The sequence below is a fragment of the Haemorhous mexicanus genome, chromosome 3 (genome assembly GCF_027477595.1).
Source record: "Haemorhous mexicanus isolate bHaeMex1 chromosome 3, bHaeMex1.pri, whole genome shotgun sequence".
Taxonomy (NCBI): domain Eukaryota; kingdom Metazoa; phylum Chordata; class Aves; order Passeriformes; family Fringillidae; genus Haemorhous; species Haemorhous mexicanus.
The window spans coordinates 112,510,598-112,534,673 of record NC_082343.1 but is presented as its reverse complement, the minus strand read 5'-3'; the positions used below and the strand labels follow the sequence as shown (position 1 = coordinate 112,534,673).

General features: G+C 40.4%; 1 protein-coding gene across 2 annotated transcripts in view; it reads right to left on the bottom strand.

The window, feature by feature from the left end:
* RCAN2 (regulator of calcineurin 2) overlaps nucleotides 1–24,076 on the bottom strand; it is an 84,814-nt gene that overhangs the window by 20,151 nt on the left and 40,587 nt on the right. The window contains exon 1 of one of the 2 annotated variants that reach the window (XM_059843042.1): nucleotides 22,036–22,214. The exons of the other annotated variant lie outside the window; for it this stretch is intronic. Within the exon in view, the coding sequence (XP_059699025.1) occupies nucleotides 22,036–22,122 (87 nt within the window). The 5' untranslated portion in view covers nucleotides 22,123–22,214. Of the gene's footprint in view, nucleotides 1–22,035; nucleotides 22,215–24,076 lie in introns of those variants that run through there. 2 annotated transcript variants of the gene reach the window in all.

The following is a 24,076-nucleotide window of genomic DNA, read 5'->3' as shown; positions in this document are numbered from 1 at the left end:
ACTGGGCACCTTTCCCCAGTTCTTTCCTGTCACCTTCTGTCAGCTCTCATCACTCAGTGCCTCTAGCAGTTTCCAAAGTTCTTTTCTGTTTGTTTTCTAAATTAAAAAAATTAGCACAAAGTAGGACCATACTAATTAAAGCTGCTGATTACTCCAGCTTGATGGTTATCATTTAGGACAGCCAATGCTGAGAACAGACAGAGCAGCATGCAAGGAAGAAATGAGCATTGGAGTGACAGACAGGAGCTAAAGGCCTCTGAGGACAAGGACAAACCTATGCCCTCCTTGAATCAAAACTATTTCTAGCACTAAATGGGAGCTCATCTGGGACCAAGACCCTGCAAGTCACATGGTAACAGTGATCAGTGAAATGCAGCCAAAGGGAGGTAAACAAGATGCTGGGTATATTTGGAAAAGTATTTCCAGTAAAGCAAGGGGAGTGTTAACAGCATTGTATGGAGCACTATAGCAGCTCATTAAAAATGCAGGGTTTGTTGCCTGTATCCTAAGCAGATTAATGGGAATAGATGCAGATAAAGGTTACAGGGAGGGGCTGGAATGAGTCCAGAGAAGGACCATAGAGCTGGGGAAGGGTCGGGAGAACAGGTCTGATGAAGAGCAGCTGAGGGAGCTGGGGGAGCTGAGCCTGGAGAAAAGGAGACTCAGGGAGAATATTCTGACTCTCCACAGCTCCCTGACAGGAGGGGGCAGCCAGGTGGGGGTTGGGCTCTGCTTCCAGAGAACAAGGACAGGACAAGAGGACATGGCCTCAAGCTGAGCCAGGGGAAGTTTAGGCTGGACATTAGGAACAATTTCTTTACTGAAAGGGTTGACAGGCATTGGAACAGATTGCCCAGGCAATTGGTGGAATCACCATCCCTGGGAGTGCTCAAAAGGCAGGTGGATGTGGCACTTGGGCACATGGATTTGTGATCATCACAACAGTGCTGGGTTAGTGGTTGAATTCAATGATCTTACAGGTCTTTTCCATCTTTAACTGTTCCATAATTCTATGAAATAACAACTTACTAAATAAGAAATTTAAATGCTTGGCTTATTTAGGAAAACAAAACAAAACCTGAGAGGAGATGGGACAGACATCAGTAATTTACCAATACTGTTCAGAGCAAGGACAAATCACGCTGTATGGTGTAAATCTAGAAGACTACATTGGCATAAAACAAGTGGAAACAATTGGCATAAATGGGTTTAGTCTAGAAGTTAAAGAAGGTTTCAAACATCAGAGTAATGATCCAGAAACAACGTTCCAATTACAGCAGTGGCAGCAAATTATTTTTTTAAGATTGAATTTGGTTAGTCCATGTGAGGAGCTATGACAAAGTATCGACACAATGAGCATTGTAAAACATGACAGCCATAATTAGCAAGTGAATTGGGTTCTGACACAGCAAGTTCCTGTGATTTATTTCCAAACATTTCTTTCATGAATAGCTCCACTGGTATTGTGTTCATTCAGGACAAAAGCCAAGGCCTAATTCAAATCAATGGAAGCCTTTCCACAGACATCAGCGAGCTTTGGATTAGAGCCCTACAACTCAGAACCCAAATTACATTTTATTATTCAGTGTGTTTACACTCATTATCACCCTTGCTACACATTTGATTTAGGATATGGTTGTGATTTAGAACTTTAGCCAAATGCTTTTCCTAGAGTTTTGCAAGAAAATAAAGAAAACATTTTTCCTATTTTAATTTTTCCCATTCATTCATGTAAAAGATACTCCAAGGAACTAAGCACAATAGGGAAAGGAATAATAATTCACAATTATGAAATTAGTTTTTCCTGAAATTAGTTCTGTGCTGGACATAAATATCCCTGTAAGACATAAACTCCTATCTCAGAGTTGAATGCATTCTATTTCCAGACAAGCCATGCTGGTTGCAACCCTACAAAGCTCTCATGAGGCACAAGAAAAAAGACAGAATCTGGTAAAACTGTGGAAGTTGTGCACTGAAGAGTCTTGTAGAAAAAACAAAGAACAGATTAATTCCCTGCTTATAGCAAAGAGGATGGGCACACCTGTTACTTCTAGAGGGATAAAGGAGTCACTAAGGTGACACACATTTAACAAAAATATTAAAAGAGAAGCCTAGAAAATATGAGCTGAAGTGATTTCAGCATTAAGATATGTCAATGCCAATGTGAGGGGTATTGTAATGACCTAGCCTGGATTAAGGAAGATGGAGGCAAGATGGAAGAGCAACAAAAGACTGCAAGGATGATCACAGAAGTTGTGAACCTGTCCCAGGAGGTGAAGGTAGATGATATCCATCCCTGAAAGTGTTCAAGGCCAGGCTAGACAGAGACCTAAGCAACCTGGTGTAGTGGAAGGTGTCCCTGCCCATGGCAGGGGCTGGAATGAGATGGTCCATTCCATGTCAAACTGTTCTGGGATTCTGGGATCTTGCCTTGGGAAAAAGAACCTGAAGTATGAGGTGTTTCCTGCTGCATCTATCTGTAAGGAAATCAATAAATAATATAAAGGGAAAGAGATTAGCAGAATTAAAATAACCAACAGCGTTGATATTAAACAAAGACTGCCTGTTAAAAGATTTAGACTTGAATTGAGGCAGTTATTTAGCACTAGACCTGTAACATAATAAAATGCCACTGGCCCAGAAATAGAAAAAAGCCTAATTGCTTTGATGAAAAGGGTAAGAAGGAAAGATTAGAGAAGAGCACTGTGCATTTCTGTGGTTCTCAAAGACAAAAGGAGAGGAAAGACTAGACGAAAACAAAAAGGGATCCTGATTTGTCTAATGAAAACTTAAAAGAACTAGATTCATCTGAAGTACTTTCAACAATTATTTAATGATCCACACAAAACAAGCAAGCAGCTCGATACAACTCACAGGTGAAAATTCCTTAAAAGCAAGAACTCCCACAAGTAGCCAGTATCAGCAACAGCCTCAAATTCTCTGCTTCTAAAAAGATGAAACTCATCGGGAAATCCTGGTAGTGCATATGAGAAACCACTATTGATTCTCAGTTAAAATTCCTGGAGTGCTATAAATAGAGGAAATATTTTAAACCAGTGATGATAAATAGAGAATTCCTGTGGGCTTGCCCTGCTGCCTTTAAGTAATGGCAGGAGAATAAAGCCCAAATTTACCATTTAGAGATCCCCTTAAGGCAAAGGTCTCCAGTTTATAGCTTTTTATTTCACCTTTCACTGTAGGTAGCTGTAGCTGAGAGTGTGGGATCTTCCTACTCCCTCCTTACAAGTGGGGGAGGGTATCATTTGAACATTCACCCTGAGTATTACTGTCAGAATGTTGGTTTGCAGAAAGTTTCTTCTGTTACCAAAGGAAATCTCTCAGCTGGCAACAGGAGTGGAAAAATGTGTCTTTCCACCTGTCATTCACCAGGGTACATTTTAAAAGGACATTTCTTCATGTGAGACATTTTGAAAGGGGGGGAAAACCAGGGAACAGTGGCTATTTTGTCAGATAATCAGAATCACAAAGTACTCTGCAATGACCTCCTGGTTACTGTATTGTCTAAAATGTGTTCCTTACCTTGGAACTCAGTGCACAGCCCTGCTCATTTCTTCATGAAGTTGGATTAGAGCATTAAAACAGGGCTGGAAAGAGCTTAGGTTTATTTACATTAAACATGGCAGTAATTAGCATATTCAAAAATTGAACAATTCTCTCAGTACCTGAACAAACCAATCCAGTTTGCTACCTGTTCATTCAGTCTGTTGTTCTATGCTTGTCTTTCTCCTGTTTTCAAGAGGTGAAGGTCAGGTAAATTGTGAATCAGAGATGAAATAAAACAGTAAAGCCAAAAAAAATTTAAGGCTGGGCTTCAAGATGGGGGGCATTACAAAAAGCATTAAATCTTGCTGTCTCCAGTAAAATGAAGATTGATTTACCTGCACTACTGCAATCCTTTTAAAGAGGAGCCTAATACCTTTAAGCTTTACTATGTAAAGAATGCACAGTTTGTATTTCAGAAGTGATGCTCAGTGGCGTCCTTGCCCTGCAATTTGCAGTGAACCAATCCCAAACAGGAGCACACTGGCAACCAAACACAGCCCTGGCCCATGGCTCACACATCCTTACACACTGGGGCTGTTCACAGGCATCTGCATAGAACTTTTAGATCCTAAAGGATGCATTGAGTGTTCTGCCCTCCACATTGTGCCAAAATAATTCTGACAGTAGAAATATTTGATGTAATGTTTACTGTTTACAGATTCAGTGTCTTGGTCCAGAGAGGGACTTTGAGAAAGTCTAACAGATGTTACACAATGTTGTAGAGACATTTGTAACTCGTCATCTCTCAAAGAGCCTTGATGGCAAAAGTAGGTCAGGAGCTGGAAGAAGTTTGCTGGTCCCACCTCATGCTGGGACTAAGGGAGGAGGAGGCATCCATCCCTCACAGCCCTCCTGCATTACATGCCCACCATGACATGAGAGCACTGCAAACATCCTGGTGAACAGAACAACAGAAATGTCCCTCTTAAAAAATCAGCTGAACCAAATAAATTTTTTCTTCCTCTTCCAGCTCATCAGCACAACAAAAGGTACAGAGATAAAATCTGCCCCAAAGCTTAATGGGAATGCATTCACATTTCAGAAGAGGCTGACAAATGTCAGGGGCACAGAATTCTGCTGCGTTGCCTTTTCTGTTTTTAACCAGCTCACATCCCTGTTTACCTCAATGTGACGCACATTCCTCCTGCTTAGCTCCACTGATCTGGAAACCAAAGGCTCCTTCAAGATGTAATAAATTGTTCCTGTGGCAATGCCAAGGGCCTGATTTAATATAGTTTGGAGAGTTCTCAATTCAATTTCACACCCAACGATTGAGCTAAAAGAAAAATCCACACTTTACATTTCTTCTTTATAGGAACACTGTTATTTTACTGTATCAACAGCCATAGCTTTTCTGAGCACACCATATTTGAAGTACTCCAGTTCCAGATGCTGTATGAGCTCCCTGAAATGCTGGAAGTGCTCTTTCAAACCAGCTGGCAAAGTGCACATTCTATGACCAGATCCATTACTTTCAACCCCAGTGCTGGGAAGTGTTCTGTAGAGAGACATCATTCTTTGTTCCCTGAAAAGCTACATTTGATTCCAGTGCTGGCTAGCATTATTGTGCAACATCACATAATAGTTGTCTTTTATTTTTCTCTTTTGTATTGTATTTGTCAGCAGAAAAAAAAAAAAAAAAATCAAAACCTGAACAGATTTGTGTAAGATTTAATGCATTTGTTTTCCAAATAGCAGCCTAACATTTGTGGAAGATTTGTTTTCCAAATAGCAGCCTAACATTTTGGCTTGAGAATGGTAAGAATCATGCTAAGAACAAAGACATAAAGGAAATATTCAGACTGTTCTGAAAAAACCGTCTATTTTTGTTTGCTTTAAGATTTCAAATAATAACAGAGTAGATAATGTATGCAGTGAACTCCAAGGGGCTCATCTGCATTGGATTTAAGAATGTTCATAGTACAATACCAGCTATCGCTTTTGCCTTGTTCCTTTTGTTAAGCCCAACAATTAATTGGTAGCAAAAGGAACAAATTACTGTGTATATGTTTCTAAAGTTCTTATTATCTTAATTTAGCACACAAAATAAGGAAGAAAAACAACCTTAATTAGTTTTACCAAAAGCTGCTACATTTATGTTAATAAGGAATGTTCCAGGAGCAGATCTCTGCAGCAAAACAGTTGGTGCTGACTTTCTGATCAGGTGCCACAGACTGAATGCCCATTAGCAGTTGGAACATATCAGGCATGCTACTAGAGTGCATCTTCTATATGAATTTCATCTGAAAGGCATCCAGTTCATGAACTGCTCTGTGATGTGAACAAAAAGCACAGTTAATGAAGAGCAACAGGAAAGTTGCCTCATGAGAATGCCCAGCTCAGACTCAAAATGCTAATATAGACACAAGCCTGTATCTCTCATAAAAATAGTTAGCTGGCACTCCAGGAGAAGAATAAAACAACTCCACAACCAAACTGAAGTGCTAGAGACAATAATAAATAAGGGATTGGTGGTCAAATCTGTGCACAAAACTAGGACTGAAATTATTTATTATAGGAAGCTGTGTGAAAATTATTCATATTCATAGAACTATAGAACGGTTTGGTTGGAAGGGACCTTAAAGCTCACCAAGTTCCAAACCCCTGCCATGGGCAGGGGCACCTTCCACTAAACCAGGTTGCTCCAAACCCTGTCCAACCTGGCCTTGGACTCTTCCAGAGATGGGGCAGCCACAGCTTCTCTGGGCAACCTGTGCCTGAGCCTCACCACCCTCACATCAAAGAATTTCTTCCTTTAAACTGGATCAACCTTGATACTATAAGAAAACCTACATAAATATCCATCTTATTATGACACTATTTTTCATTGATCTTTGGCAACTGCAATTTCATGTCCTCAACCTCCAGAGGCCACCCCACTGTCCTTTTCGTGTGGTGACACTGAGGCCAGGATGGACCCACAGCCACAGTGGGAAACCACAGGCTCATGGGAAACCATGGGAGTAGAACCAGAATTTTCATATCTCATTCTGAATCACTTTATTTCTACACAATCCCCAACTGGAGTATAGAAACCTCAGCCTCTTAGAAAACTGTTACTGAGGCTGTGGAAGTGTCAGGGGACACCTTGTTGCTGTGATGCAAAATGAGGACAACAGTGTGCAAAATTCTAAATGCAAGGATGAACTAAAATAAAGGCAACACCAAGAGCTGAGAAACTGTGTCTTATTTATAGTCTTGGAGATGCAACGTTGTAAAACAACCATAAAATGCACACTACTTATTCCCTGACACTGTCAACCCAGTTTAACTAGAAAAATAAACAAGAACAAGTCATGGGACAGTTTAAACTAATAAAATGCTTGCATTGCCCATTCCTGATTTACTGTTTTGCCTACAGTGATCAGCATTTATAGCATTTCAGCTGTTCTCATCAGTCATGGGGAATGCTTTCTCCCTCTCCTCTCCTCTAATGCTGCAAACTGCACAAATAGGACTAAAAATACAGTTTCAACTTGTCTGGATTTGGAAAGGACACTGACAATTTTGAAAGTGACTATGAAGCAAAAAAAAAAAAAAAAAAAAAAAAAAAAAAAACCAAGAAGGAGAGCAGAATAGAAACTAATATCATGCAGCTCCATAAATGTTACTTAACTGATAAAAAAAGGTACAAGGGGAACTCGTGACCCACCAATCAATGCACACCTTCTTAGCATCTTCCTCTGCAGCCCACAGTCAGTGACCCCCCCCCCCGCCAATCACAACCAGCAGCACTGTGACCACTGTCTAATGCTCTGCTTGTGCTGTTTGACTGTTCTTTGCTCTTCCCAGTCTGTCCCAACCATCTGTCATTCCCTGTCTTACACTTCATTTGCAAATTACTCGAGCAGGTCTGTTGTCTGTATGTCTGAGCAGCTCCTAGGAGCTGCAGTCTCTGAGACTGGAGGCTCTTTGTACAGTGAAGATAAACCAAGGATAGGATTACTATGCCTCCAGTCAAGTGGCTGAGTGGAGTCTTTAGCAAACCTACATCAACTACAAGTAACTGGTGCTTCTGAATTAATGGCATAAACAAAAGTATCAGAGATAAACATGTAAGGAAGTGGTAAAAACAAAACTAAAGAAAATATCATCAGTGAGCTGGAAGAGCAGAAAATGTCCTGTTTACAAATGTGACAAATTGGGGCATATTGACATCACATTCATATACATCATGTATGTCTTTGGCTGGACCAAAGACAAGGAGTGCAGGAGGTGAGGGAGGGGATTCTGCCCCTCTTATGCATCCAGCATTGAGGATCCCACGGCAAAAAGGACATGGACCTGATGGAGCAGGTCCAGAGGAGGCCACATGCTCAGAGGAATGGAGCACATCTCCTTCTGTAGCTTGCTAGTGAAAATCCATGTTCACCAATTCTTTATCCATATTTTCTTTGTAACCTAATTTGCTCCTTGTAGTCTTTCCTTCACTAATTGTTTATAAGAGAACAATTGCACTTGATGCATTTATTTGAACAGATTTTTTTTTCTTTTTTCTTTTTAATTATTACATAGGATATAGACTTTCCCAATGACAGGAATTTTGCTAAAATATAAAGACAGCAATGTAAATAAATAAATAAATATGTATATATATATATATATATAGATATATATACACACACACACACACATATATATATATAAAAAATTTCAGTTCAGAAAAAGGAATAACTGCAGATAACAGTCTGTTCCTTCTTTACTTCAGACAGCAGAACTGCCACAGACTAAAATGTTAATGTTCACACACTGCATTGAAAAAGTTATAAAAGACTGCAAGTTTCTCATTCTCCCACATCCACTGATTTGGTGCCCTCAGAGGAGCTCAAATGAGCTATAATCTGCTGGGTATAATTCCTCTTAATGCTGTTATCAGTCTGAAAAGTTTAACTGTGAATTTGATTTTGCAGATCATGGCAGGAAATGAATGGAAAGCATCTGCATAAACAGAGATAATATACTCTTCCCTCCATGCTACTTCTAGATTGTCACTGGAACCCCCAGTTCAGCACTGACCTACAAAAAAACTGAAGATGCTTTCCAGTTTGAATAAACTTCAGTGGGGGAAAAAAAAAAAAGGTACTTCAAACATTTTTACACTTGGAGAGGCTGCTTTCTTCCCCATCAGAGATCCCAGTCTTTAGAGGATGCCAGGGTCTCAAGCTGCACAGATGCTGAAATACCAAGGGAACACCACACAATGGTTTACCCACCTATTAAAAAATATTTCAACAGCATATTTTAATTTCCAGTATACACCACAATACTTAATTAGCCTCTAGAACTTTATAGTGTTACAGTATCTCATGACATCAAGAATTTCGCACACATCAGAAAACTGGGCTTGTGCAGGCCAGGAAAGAGAATTTGTGTGGACTTAGTAAGCAGATTCCAGCAGGCAAAAAGGCTGAGATGACAGATACAGGTTCTGTACTGGGTACAGAAGGGTAGAAAAATAAGCAGAGGTTTCCATCTGACTCAACAGCCACTAGTACCATCCACTTCCAGACAGCACAGGGAATTTCAGTCTTACAGTGATATAATTGTTTTATTAGGCAGATGGAAGGAACCCCAGGGTGAAAAAGCAAATATTCCTGACCAAACTGCTCCCATGTCATTTTTCAACCAACTGGAAAATTTCCAGTTGGCACGAACTCTGTTTAGAAACAAGAATTGGAAAGTAGACTAATCCTATCTTAGAGCTAAAACTAGCACTGCTTTTCATCAAAATAATTTTCATTTCCTGATGTGAAAAATATATCAGTAACAGCATGATATTAAAAAGACACTGGACTGGGATTATGAAACTGAAGCTGCTGTCCACAGATCCAGGGCAACTGGTGGGAAGGAACGAGACCTGTGACTGGCAAGCAGAGTGGTAACAAATGGAGATATTTTTCTCTTTATGAACAAGTCTTTTACAAATAAGTAGGACACAAAAGAATCAGTATCCCATAGTTTCTTGCCCTCTGGCACTGTTTCACACTGGCTCTGTGTTGCATTTGCCCTGCAAATGCCCTTGTGCCAGTCTGGAACGCTGGAGACAACTGTGCAGAACCAGAGAACATCCAGAGCTGGAAGGGACCCGCAAGGATGACCAAAGTCCAACTCCTGGCCCTGCACAGGACACCCCAACGATCCCAGCCTGTGTCTCTGAGTATTCTCCAAACACTCCTTGAGCTCTGTCAGCCTTGGGGCTGTGATCATTCCCTGGAGAGCCTACTTAGTGCCCAATCACCCTCTGGGGAATCCCACCTCAGCCTCCCATGACACAGTGCAGACTCAAGGAGTCTGGCTTTGAGGTCAAGGAGATTTTTTTGATGCAAATAGATTCTAAATGACAGGAGAAGTAGTGGGATGCCAAGTCTGGTGGAAGCAGTCGTTCAAAATAAGGGGAAGCCACCTGTTCCCTTTGGAGGTTACATCTTCAGAGTTCAGAGGGTGTCCCAGACCACTCAGCTTGATGCATGGACCATGCCTGCATCCAGCTGCAATCACTGCACTGCAGAAGCAGCATCAGCTGTAGCCCCAAAACCAGAATTTACACTTTTGAATTTAAATTGAAATAGTGTGTTTAATCAGTATGGGATATTAGTATTAAATTAAAAGGGCAAATTATCAACTAAAAGTGAATACATTCATGCTTAGCATAGTCCAGACTTTTTCCAAGGGTTAATCAAACAAGAAACACAATATAACTGGATTTCCTACATATAAACTTCAAATTTAATGGAAAACATTAGGGGGGAATAAGCAGATGAGAGTACCTTCATATAAGTAAGTCGTCTCAACTAAAAGAGGTCAGGTTTAGATTGGGTATCAGGAAGAAATTCTTCCCTGTGAGGGGGGTGAGGCCCTGGCACAGGCTGCCCAGAGATGCTGTGGCTGTCCCATCCCTGGGAGCATTCAGGACCAGGTGGGACAAGGCTTGGAGCAACCAAGGTTGGAAGGTGTCCCTGCCATGGCAGGAGGTGGGAGTGGATTATCTTTAAGGTCTGTTGCAACCCAAACCAGACTGTGATTTGTTAATATTATGATTCTAAAATAGAGTAATTAAATAGGTACCAACCTGCAGCATTATCATCCACACTTTATTTTACACACAAGTGTACACTCCCATTTTACCAACATTTTACTATACTTATACCAACCACTTATTCCCAAAGTAAATTCCCCTAATCCAAGACCTTTTCTTTATAGAATTGTTACTCCTTTGCTCTGCTTCTATTTCACTATACAACACATAAACTATCAAACTGTATAAGCAGGAATTTTACACTGAGACAATGACATGAAAAAATATTCCATACTGTATTGTAGGATACAGCATACATTGAGTAAACTCTTGTTTTGTGATTACTACTGTATGCCATACAGTAGTATACTGTATGTACACTCCTTCCCAAAAAATATCACCACTTTGGGAGTTAGGATTGCAGGCAGCCTGCTTACATTACTACAGTTTTTCAACAGTGTCAGTCTAATAATTTGCTACAAAAGCATGAAGCAGATAGCTAAACATCTTTCCTCTTTATTCACTTATTAAAAAAAAATCAGGCAAAACCACATGAGCTTCCAAGCCTCTAAAATTTTAAGTACACTAATAATTTACTTTGTCTAACATAAGCAGCATGCTCATTTCTGCTATGGCCCAGCATTTGGCTTTGCTCCCAGCTGTCTTGATTAATAAGAATTTTTTTTAGCTCAACAAATCTCAAATTCTGGTTCAAGGACTGGCAGCCGCCTGCAGAAAGCTGGCTGGTCACACAGCCCTGCAGTTCCTCTCATGGAATCAGCTGTTTCTAAAGATAAAGGTACTACTTTTCACACCTCAGTGGTTTTCTTCTTAGGCTCTATAAACAAGGTAGCAACATGAAATCTCCTTTCTAGACAAGAAAATGTGCATCTGAAAATTCTAGCCAGTCTCACCAGAGACAAACAGCACATCTCCAACAGAAAACTTGGGCTGGAGCACCTCTCCTCTGAAGAAAGGCTGAGAGAGTTGGGGCTGTTCAGCCTGGAGAAGAAAAGGCTTTAGGAGTTCTGAGGTTTATGGCAGCCTTGGGATACTTAAGAAAGATAAGATGGAGAAAGACTTATAAGAAAGACAGAGACAGACTTTTACCAGGGCCTGTAGTGGCAGAAAAGAAGCAATGGGTTTAAACTAAAGAGGGCAGGTTAAGATTGCACTTAAGGTAGAAATTCTTCCCTGGAAGTGTTCAAGTCCAGGCTGGATGGGGCTGGGAGCAACCTGGGATAGTGGAGGTGCCCCTGCCCATGGCAGGGGTGGAACCAGATGATATTTGAAGGTCCCTTCCAACCTAAACCATTCAGTGAATCCACATTTGTTTTGCTGACAGAAGTGTGATACTGCTGCTAATTATCCACTGCTGTTCACTAGAACTCATGAGATTTGCATCACACAACTGTTTAGTCATGAGAATGTCTTTATACAGCTGTGGCTGATTAATTTCTTCTTGCACTATATTTCATCCTGTTGTTTAAGCAAGGGCTGTTCAGAATTTTGACCCTGCCCTACCAAGACAGTGTCATTCACAGTTTTTTTGAGGCTTTTCCCTCATTACTACTGCCATTATTCTCAACCTGCTTTCAGGAAGGAACATGTGAGCTCATCAACTTAAATGGCTTCACCATTTGAGAATGAACTGGTTCTGGTTTGGACATTCTGTAAACAACTATGCACCCACTTTATGGAAATTATATTTGGAGTGCAGATTACTTCTGGAAATGACTTGAGCAGTGTGAAAGCTTTAGTCAAAATATCTACACTCTACATCTCCTTTATCCCACTTACCCCATTGCCCTGTCAAACAAGGAAGGAACACTGATTTGACATGACTTGGTCTACACAACCCAGGCCTAGTTACTACAAAGTACTTCCAAACTTATTTCCAAAATCCGAGGTAAAAATATCTCTAATTGTTCAGGTCTTTCTCCTCTCTCCCTTTTAAACACAAATGTTTTTTTTTTTTTCTCTCATCCTCAGCAGTCTCTTTGTAACCTATGAATTCATAAAAGATAATTTCACATAGTAAAAAATTATTTCAGCTGCATCCTAAAGCATACTTAGGGAGGTTTTAACAGTTTCTGTGCACTTTAATATCTGTCTTACCCCTGCATTTTTATGTTTTTTATCTGCTCTGGACACTACTAGGGTTGCTTTCTCTATTAATTTAGGTAATTATCTGTGTTATTATATAACATAAATGAAATCAGTTACACCATAACCCTCCCCACATTACGTATCTGGCTATTATTGGATTTACACATTGTTCTCCTCTTAATTCTTATATTTCACAAGACTTCCCTTCCCTTATTTAAAACCTCTGATAGTGGAAACCTATTTTGTGATTTTGCACACTTGATTTTCATGTTATATTTAAATTCTTAAACTGCTCTAAAGCAAAAGGAGTATCTGATCTAGCCCTAACAGTCTCTCATTGTATGTCCCATCTGTCCTCTGCATCAGGATAGATAATCTCCATTATGCATTCAAAAGTGCCTCCTTAGCTGCTAATTCTCATGTTCTTCTTGGTCTCTCAGATAATCTTCTTAGGAAACACTATTTACCAGCTCCATAAGGTCACTGAAAATGATTTTTCAGAAAAATTATTTTCCTCTGACTTCAGACTTTATTTCAAAAGCTAACTTCAAAATAATTTTCACCAACAGTACTTGTCATTATTAATTTCTTCAATTGCTAAAATCAAACCTGAAAACCAAATAAAATTACCTACCTCCATTTGCTAAAAAAAAACCTGCAGCCAGAACAGTCTCATAATTTGATATATGTCTTACTGTTTCACCTACTGGTTGGTTATTTCCAACAGTTTAAAAATTACTGTTATTTGTTTCTAATATCTACCACACTGAACAAAAACAAAGGAAAACACAAAATTCCTTCTTGCATTCCAGGAGGATGAAGCAGAAAGACAAAGGAGGTGGGAACAGAATATATAAAAAGAGAAATTTTTTTTTGTAAGGTTTCCAAATTATTTTCTGTCCCATGCGTGCATATGTAGCTTAGTCTAGCTCTGTTGAATCATTTAATTCCTTGTGAGACATTTAACAGCAAAAAGTTTTGAGGAAGGAGCTGAAAGCAGAGTGGCAGCAGCCCAGAGTAGCCATTCACAAAGGGATTTTGTTACCTGGAGGTGGGATGGAAGCCTGTGGAAGATGCTTTCAGTAAAGCAGAAAGCTGTCAAGATTAATTTAACTAAGGTTTCAATAATGCTTAACACCTGCTTGATGAGAGCTTTGTCACAAAATCCTCCTTTTTTTAGACCTATCAATGGGTTTTTCCAACATCTTGTATCATCTTCTGCCCTTAAATCATTCCACTACAGCACAAGAAGTCAAAGTCATCTGTTCTCACCTTGGTCTTCCATTATTACTCTTGTTTTCATGATCTCTCCTTCCATCACAACTCCCCTGCTGCTGTCACCCCCACAGACACTAGTCCTGCCACCATGTGCCACAACCTGCCCCAGCCTCCACAGGAGTTTTCCCCACTTTTGGTCTTTCCCAACAGAGGAACTTCATCAGAGTGACTTCCCTCCTCCCAGTCCCCATGCTCCCCTTCCTCATTTTGGCCACATTTTTAATAACAACTGATTTCCTCCTCCTTCATCTCAGGACAGTTCCACCTATGATCTGCCCCTTAAAGACACTTGCTTCTCTTAAAAAAATGTTCTCTGAAGGAGAAAGGCCATTTCTGCTGGTGGGTTGCTTTTGGTTTTGTTTGTCTATCAATAGTAGGAAATAAAACAATAATCCCCCAAACAAAACAAAATATACACCACCCCACCCCCACCACAACCAACATTTGCTTTGTGGTTAATGTGCACCTGTTCATGTGGTGACACTGAGGCCAGGACCAAATTTGCCAGTATAGGTGTAATTATTCAGACAATTCAAAAGTTTTTATTCTTAGTGGCTTAGTTACAGCTTTTCTCTAAGAAATGTGGTCAAATAGGCAAAACTGAATGAACCTTGTCACCAGGCACAAGGATACACAGCAAAGGATGATGAAACTTGAGGATGGCAATGTTTGAGTAAAATTTGTACAGCAAATAAAACAATCATCTTCTTATCTTCTTCATATATGGATTTTCTTTTATTGAGAGGATTAGCAGGTTTTTACCATTATTTGTTCATCTGCCTGACACCAGCATATCTGACCTACATGAATAAAAGGACAAGATTTCAGCAAAGTGGCTTCTCTCTGCCTGTACAGCAGAAGCCCTGCTGCATGATTCAGCCCTCTGGATGCCTCCACCTTTTAACAGCAAAAATATCGCTCACTGCAACAGATGAAGCAGAGAGATTCTTCTGCAAGTGACAAATTGAGCTGCAGAAATTCCCCTGTACAGCTGCCTGTTGCTACTCAGAGCTCAACGGGTCATTGGGTTTCTCAGCTCAAGGACTATTATCTCAACAGGTGGAACTACCTGATACTGCAAAACTGGAGACTCTGCCATGCTCCTGATAAATATGAAGCCATCCTGTAAGATAAAGTCAGTCTTTCTGTCTGCCAGAATCTAATGCAGATTTTGAAAAGCAGAAAGTTTGGGCTAATTAAAAACAAGAAAACAAAAAAACACACATACCCCAACAAAAACAAGCCACAAAAACCCCCACCATAAACCAAGCAAAATCAGCTCTAACTCAGCTCAGCTCCTTGGTCTCTGGAAAATGCCTAGAGCGACATTTGAGACTGAACATCTACAGAACATGATTAACAAAAGCAAGAATTATTAATTACACAAGCTCTGCATGCCAAATCCAGTTTCCTAATCAGAGAACTTACTTCCTAGTTCCTTAGTTTTCCATGTGCAAATGAGAACACTTGGAACTTTTTACCTATAAAATCACTGAGGTTTTCCAGCTCCAGTGTACAGAAGAGAAGGTGCCATGAAGATGCTGCTGCAGCATCCAGCTCTACACAGACCCATCCAGCTGTTTTCCCACCCTGCAAGGACAGCGGAGCTGTTTGCTCCATCACAACTGCTACAACCAAAGGCTTCTCCTTGATTCAGCACCAACAGAAGGACAGGAGACAGGTAAAGGCATCACAAGGACACTGATGTTGTGAGAAGGCAGTCTGTGCTTCCAGGAATGGACATGGACAAAGCAGAAATCAACCGGAATCCTAGATGGAAAACACAGGCTGGAGCCAAACTCCACGGCTGCACGCGCCTTTTTAGAGGCATGGCCAATAAGGAAAAGACAGGGGAGAAGTCTCCCCTGGCAGAAATTTTAATTCTGTTGGCCTTTAGAAGGAGAAGTTGCTTATTGAAAATCATATTAGTGGGGGAATTCTTCAGGAAAGGCTCATGCACACAATGCTGGTGCCACTATAAATATGTGCATGGAAACACGGTCTTCCAGCAAGTGGCCACTGAGTGGAGCTTGGCTTGGCTGGTTTCTGGTCCTTGGCAGCCTGTGTGCTAGCCAAGTGTTTGACAAACTGTGGTACAATTTCCTCAGTGTCTTTTTGCCAAGGAAGAATTCTCTGCTCAAGACCACACTGTCACAGTTGTTTGCACTCTAGCATATGATTAGGCAGCATCTTCCAAAGCAAACAGGCTGCTTAGCACTTGAATGATCAAAACTGAGTAGATTATTTAAGGCCTCTGGTAAAATCACCCCTAGAAAATATTAAAGGAAGACCTCTCTAACCACAAAGCATGTACATTAGTCTATGAGAAAAAAAAAAAAATTGCTATAAATTACTAAAATATTACTAAAGATACATAAAAGGTTGGTGCAGACCTCTGCCTCAGAACCTGCAACGCTGCTCAGTATCAAATCTTAGTCATGCTAAGGAGCAGCAAAAAACACATCAGTAAAATTTGAGACAAAAGAGTGCACATACACAGCACCTTTAGAGGAAAATGAGACTGGATCACTGCAGACCTGAAAATAATGTGTCCTTGGTAATTTCTTTTTTTTTTTTTTTTGAGAAGAAAGAACTTAGGTACTTTATCTCTCTAGGTTCTCTTGAGAATTTTAATTTTATTCTAAAATTTTAATAATTTAAGTAATTCTTTAATGAAAAATCAGTATCACACATGTATCCATATTACAAGTACATAAATCTAAAGCTGCACTGATTAATTCTTCAAATCTGCTTAAGAAAATCACCATCTCTTCAGTGCTCCTCACACAGGCTGGGCCATTTGTCAGTAGAATCACAAGCTCCATCTTATGTTATTACCTGCCTTGGATTAATTCTGCACCTTCTACCAACGCATTCTAGTTGTTATTTATTTCCATTTGACAAATTACTCATTGTCTAGCTATCCTTATGAAAGGGAAATATCGTCATGTGACTTCCAACAGAAAGGAGGATCAGAGAGAATACAAAGACCTCTGACTTGCTTTGCTGTTGCCTTTTAGCATTAAAAAGGTGAAGATGCAGAAGCTTTGCCATATTCAAAGGTGTATAAACACCTGCAGCTGCCACCAGCCTCTGGTGAAATAGCAGCACCCCCTTCTTCTGAGGCGGGGGAAAAGCGAGTACAAATAAGTGAAGATCAGTCTAAAGAGCACATTATGACCTTCAGAAGTCTTACCATTCTATAGTTTCTTTGGGAACTTCCCTAAAGAGCCCAGCTGCCTTCCCATAAGGGTGTTAGAAGGACAGAGACAAAGCCCAGCCTGTGATTGGAACTGGGAGCACCTCAGTGTGCAGCAGCACTGGCTGCACAAGCCCCAGCTTTGCTGTCAGAGTCTCTCTGTGTTGACCCTGAAGCCCAGAGAAGGGTCAATGTCCTGGAAACAGCACTACAGCATTTGGAAAGCTCCTCTCAATTACTTGCTCCAGATCAACACAGACAGTAAGCAGAGATCAAAAGACACATAAGTCTATTTTTCCAGAAATCTTGGATCATGCAGATTTCACAGACTCAACCTTATTTGCAATTAGAAAGAACTACCAACTACAGAAAATACCAAGAGAAGGTACAGAGCAGGCCTTTTGAGCCATCAGGGTATTTTTGGCAGTCATGCTGTTGTTTGGTTCCCTCCTTATAGCCCGTCTGTGAAGTCTCATGACTGTGCAACAGACTCTTCCCACGGATTAAGCTCACATGGCTAAGGAGAAGGATGTAAAGGCAGAAACCCAGAAACTCTCCCAGCAAGTCATGCTTCCTGCCACTGGACAGCTGGCACCATCCAGAGGGGGCAGCAACACTTCTCCCTCTTTCTCCAGTTTTCTTCACTTGACTCTGGCCTTAGAGCACTTAAACTTTAAACCTCAGAACATCTTTGTGAATGAGCCACTTAGACAAGTGGAAAATTGAAGTAGAGAGCAAAAACCACAAGCATCTAGTGTGCTTTTGCCCTTTAGACCTCAGAAGTTTAGACTGCTAAACCTCTGATAGGCAGCTGCAGGACAGTGAGTGAACCTCCAACCCACCCATCCCAAACAATTCCATTAGCCGGGTGCTCACTGGAGCATCTGAACTGAGTAATGAGTTACAGATTGACAGAGAGCCTGTTCCAATGGGGATTAATCCTCCAAAGCAACAGTCCAAACAGTGAAACTATTCCTACTACTGCCCTTTGCTGCCTGGCTCATGTACACATTGGGTTTTTTCCCTGTATTAAGATAATGGCCCCATTCACATTACATTATTGTCTTCGTGATGTGATCCATCTGGATCATTTTTAGTGTTTCTTCTCTCTTACAGTAATGCCAAGTTGCCCCAGTCCTACCTTGTTTCTGAATGGAATGGTCTGTGTGAACAAAAATGAGGAAAGAATATGTAAAATTAATCATATGGAAACACATTGCTTAGAGTAAGAAATACAAGTTTAAATTCTCTTCCACTGTTTCAGTGATGTCTGGGATTCCTCTATTAGAAATAAACAAGATATTAATTAACTAATTGCTTATGTAACAAAGATCATTACATGAAATTATCATCTAGAGGCATTGAAAGAATCTTAATTATCCAGGTGAACTTCAAAGCAGAACTGCACTTCATGATTCCTCTGGTTGCCTTCTCAACTCTTCTAGTTCCTGATCTACAGTCAGTAGCATGATGATTAGCCTGACCCAATTTCTGGATTAGAAAAGACAACTCAAAGCAGCAGCTGATCAGAAGTGAAGGGCTTGTTGGATGGGTTTGTGGGTGCCAAACCCACAGTGTCAGTGCTGGGGGCCAGCTGCCACTGCCAAGGTACCCATACAAGCCTCTGCTCACCAAAAGGATGAGCAGCTCCAAATGCAGCAATCAAAAAGCTTTGCCTTCAGCACTAAATAATTGATCCCCTGCTCCAGAGGCCAAATGGAAACAGAGTATTTCCAAGCCTGACTGCCAGATGCTAAGAGCATAATGCCTACAAAATAAGGTCTCCAGAGGTGGAAAAGCAGCAATAAGCTGGAGAGCTCCCTCTGCTCCAAGTCCTGTGCCCAAGGCCAGCTTTGTATAAGAATCCTGCAGCTCTGAAGGACCTCTTGAGAAGTGGCAACTTCCAGGAGTCCCCATTGCCACCTGCTGTGTAAACTGCTGCTCCAGAGCCTCAACACTGCAAGCTCTGCTACTGCAGTCCTGGCAGGCTCCTCAGACTCCCAGTCTGCAGCAGTGGCCAACACATGCTGCAAAGTGCAGAGCAACGGCTCCATGTTGTCAGCATCCTTCTCCCAAACCTCACGGGAGAACAATGGCTCCGTGTTGCCAGCATCCTTCTCCCAAACCTCACAGGAGAACAATGGCTCAGTAACACCAGCATCCTTCTCCCAGACCTCATGGGAGAACAAAGGCTCAGTAACACCAGCATCCTTCTCCCAGACCTCATGGGAGAACAAAGGCTCAGTAACACCAGCATCCTTCTCCCAAGCCTCATGTCCGTTCTAAATCTAAACTGAAATAAAAGTGAGATATGCTGTAAGCATATCCTAAACACTGAACACAACCCTTACTGACATCAGAGAACTATTCTACAGGACTAACAGCTCATTTTAGCAAATCTCACCAAGCACCACACGTATTGTAAGATCTTCAGTATCTGTTCTACCACTGAGGGAATATTCCCTTCACATAGGGAGAAGATTCCCTGCAATAAAACCTTCTATTGGAGAAGTGACAACAGCCTGGACTTCAGTTGCCAATGCTATCTGTGCCGTCAGGCTGACCCACAAAAGGGCTGGGCATAGGGCTACTCACAGGGTGGATGGAGAAGACAGGAATTCTGCACTTGCTTTTGCTCTTCAACTTCCACACTCATCTCTTCTCAGCAACAGCCTCCTTCCTTTTTAACCCTAAATGTGTTCCTCATCCAAAGTCAACATAAACTTTTCTATGCTGTGACCACACTGTCACCAAAAAACCTCACTTTGAAGTTAACTCTTTTGCATTAAAAAAAAAAAAAAAAAAAAAAACCAAAAAAACCCATACTATTTTTTTCCCTGCAATTCTCCTGGAAGTGAGAAAAGAGCAGTAGGTATCTCTTCATTGCTGCTTTAAATTATCAGCAGCAGTGAAACTTTCACAAAGAGGATGCCCACACTGCAGGCTGCTGCATGGGGAGCCTGGGGATGAGCACAGAGATGGCCACAGCCTACAGAACAGAGTTTGGGGATAAACCCAGTGGAAAGGAGCTGCAGTGAGCTGTGGGTCACAGAGCACACACTGCTCACAGCCTCTAAGCCAGGCAACTTCCAAGTAGACTTTGCGTTTCTAAGCTGCAGTGCAGTCTGCAGTGCAGTCCTCACTGTAAATATACCCAAAGTCTTTGCAATCAACATTTTAATTCTAACATAAGGGGGGGGGGGGGGGGGGGGGGAAGCAAAACAGGGCAATTTCAACCAAAGCAAACAAGGTACAGGAAAGCCCAAGTAACACAAAAAGGTTACAATTCCTGTAATGTCTCTGTAACCTTTTTGTTCTCTTATCTCGTACTCCTGGCCCACACTCTTTATAGATGCTACAGCTTAAATCAAGCTAATCTAAATCTTACCCAAGTCACTGGAATGCTTTCTGCTGCTTTATGTTAGTCAAAATTTTGCTTTTGCACTTCTACTGACATATGAGTAGCATGAGGATACAAGAAGCTCACTACTACTTTAATTTCTTGCGTGGTCTTACATCAAACATGGACCAGATACAAAAAGACTCAGGCACAAGATCGTATCAATGCAGGTGTAAATCCTACATGTTAAAAGAAAATGCTCTCAAGTAAAAAAAAAAAAAAAAAAAAAAAGAGGAAAAAAAAAAGAAAAGAAAAATAAATAAGCAGATAAACATTTTACTGCTTCAAAATAATACAAGAAACATGTCCCAGCACAGGCAAGACTCCTCACCTGAATCATTCTTCTGAATTACTCACTTTTTCATCCCTAAATTCACTATTAAACTGTTATGAAAAAGCTTCTTAAATTAAGAAGAATCTCTTGATGCCAACACAAAAGCAACTGTAAAAAGTATAAATGATCTCACACATTAACAGACTAACAGGCAAATAAAAATCATTAGAGCCTCTTGGAAATCAAAGTAGTTTTATTTCCATTGGCTTCAATATTTAACTCAGAACCAAACAGAGCAGAGGTTTCAAACTTTGACCTCCAGTTTGTAAATCCTTTTTACCCTGGTCCAGTCTTTCAATACTAAGAACCATCAGATTAGAAACTAATTTTGTCGGTACCTTTGTCCTTTATAAACTGCTGAATATCACTGTATTACATCTATGAGCTCTTTCAGATGATCTGTGAAAAGCATACTTAGAATTCCTCTTTCAAACTTAATTTGCAGTGATTTTCTTGCAGTAATATGAGAATAAATGAAAAAGATAATTGATTTCAACAGTAAGCAATTACATACAATGACTTTTCTACAGCAGTTGTCTAATTAAGAGACTATGAGCTCTGAATATCAAGCCTCAGATTTAAGCATTGTTTTTCAGGTATGCATATGATATGCAAGATGCATAACTTTTTGTGTTCTGTTACACTGCAGGTGCACAAAAATACTTACTACAAACTTTTAGCCCTTCACAAAAAAATTATGTTTGCATATTTGATTTGAATGTGAAGGAAAGAAACAGCTACTGTTCGACTGAGTAAAGATATCTGAAGGTTATCAACATCAATAAATAACATTTATGGCAAGGCTGATCTAAAAATAACTGGACAAAATTAACAATGAAAGATTTTTTATGAATATGAAACATGCATATGCACAGATGTCAGTTATATAACCCATTTCTTACATCATTAAAGAGTAAACACCAGGCTATTCTTTCAGCTTATCCAAACACAGTAAAAAGCAGACACATTTCCTTTCCCATATTTCTCTCCCCTAATTAACAGATTTTTTTTAACTGCGTTTCTTTTACCACCGCAGCAGAATCTCATCTGCCCCCTTATTGTCAATTGCTACACACAAATGCCTATTGCTCCCAAAGGCTTTTCTAAGAAGCAACAAAAGGATTGCAGGCGCATACCTTAACCTCTTGGCTGGCAAAAACCTCCACATCAACCCCACAGGCAACCAGAGTGGAAACATCACAGTCCATGCTACGGGCTGGCATCCCCCGCCTTTGTACACAGAGTTAGGCAAGCTCAGAGTCACAAACGATGCAAGAAAACAACAAAAGAATTAAAAAAAAAAAAAATCTTCAGTACTGCAATTGAACAGTCCAAGATTCAGTTTCAGCGCTGGCAATGCCTGCAAGCCTCCAACACGAGCTCTGTGCACTTAAAGTGAGTTGCTGGTTGCCTGTCCCCCGTACACCCACCAACTGAGCAGGCACAGCATAGTAACAGCGCTATTCCATCTCTCATGGCAATGACATCACCACAAAGACTGACATAAGCTAAATCTATTTTTTCAACCCTTTTATCTCTAGGCAGCACAGTGGATCAAATTGAACATGATTATGTGCTAAATCTGAACTCGGACTAAATCAATTCAAGCAGCGTTCACTGTCAACTGAGTCATAGCTGTTGTTTCAGCTGAGTGCTTATGGTGGCAAAAAAAAAAAAAAATAAAAGAGATCGCCTGACACTGAAAGCTCTACTCTGTGTGTAAATTAACCTAGCATTTATAGCCACTAATCTCAAGGTAACATTTGTTACTTTACTATACTTGAAAATCTACAGCAGAGCACTAATAAAAAACCCCTCAAATCAACAAAATCTCAGCACTCTGATTTTAATAGCTCTAAGTCCTCTTTTTTAATAAAGCACACTCTACAACCCCACACATGGGATTAGAGAACATCTTGTCCTGTCACCAGCAGTGATCAACACACTGCAAATTTGATGCCAGTGCTTTGCATCCACGTTGCACTGTGACTCATCCCCAGGAAGATCAGAGGCATGTCTGTGTGTGATTTGGAAGTCAATACCCCTTCAAAGAACAGAACATGAAAATTTCCTTGAAATTAGGACTTCACACTGGGCAAACTTTACACCATCCATCCCAAGGGTTAACCCTTCACAAATAGAACTGCGTTCAACAAAAGAAACAAGTAGAAGTGAAGATGCTTTACACCTGCTGACTCAGTGATCTGTTTAATCTTTTCAAGTTTTATCATTTTTTTAATGATAGAAATAAAATATCCACATGTCTGCGACTTCTGAAGTGATCTTTATCCCATACTGGCATCATTATTTTTCCTCTACCATTTCATTCCTGTGATCCATAAATTACTATTAATTGTTGTAGGCCTAGAATTGGCATTTATGGATACGTCAGATTAATAAGGAGAAATAAATACTAAACTACTGGTATGAGCCTAGGAGCTGCTTATGGCTCAGTGTAAGAGACTGCTCTGCTTACCTCCACTTCATTCGCAGATAAACTCCTAATTATACTAACATTAGGTGTTAGGAGCAAATTCTTTACTGTGAGAGGGCAGTGACATTAGATGCTGAGACAGATGAGCCAATATCTCTTATCAGAGTATTCTTTTTCAAGTTCTATTAAATAATTTTACCACTTTTCAACTTGAATTTATAGCAACCTCCCCAGCAGCAATCACAAACTAAGATCCACAGCCAGGACAAAATCCTATCCCAGCACTAAATATTTTACAAACCCAGACTATACAGACCAACAGAAATGGATAGGGCAGCAGAAGGCAGAAAATGAATCAATACTGTTTGTCACGATTATCAATTCCTTTGTGCACTGGTCACTTAATCACTGTCAAGATTTTTCATAAACCAGAGGAAATCACTTTTTAGAAAGAATTTGAAGTTGACATTTTTGTGAGTGTTTATAGGACCTCGTATTTGTATATTTGAATATAATATGTACGTGCTAACAGAGAAAAAAAGCCATAAAGGCCTGATTGAAGTTGTAGGCAGACAGCAAGGGAAAAATCATGGCATCAGAAAAGTGAGAAGCCAGTAAGTGCTACCAAAGAACTGGAAGGAAAGCAAAGATGAGTCATGTGTCTGAGTCTTATGAAAGTTGTAACAGTGATGGACCAACAGGATGAAAACAAAACAAGCATTTGGGAAAGGAAAAGATCAAGA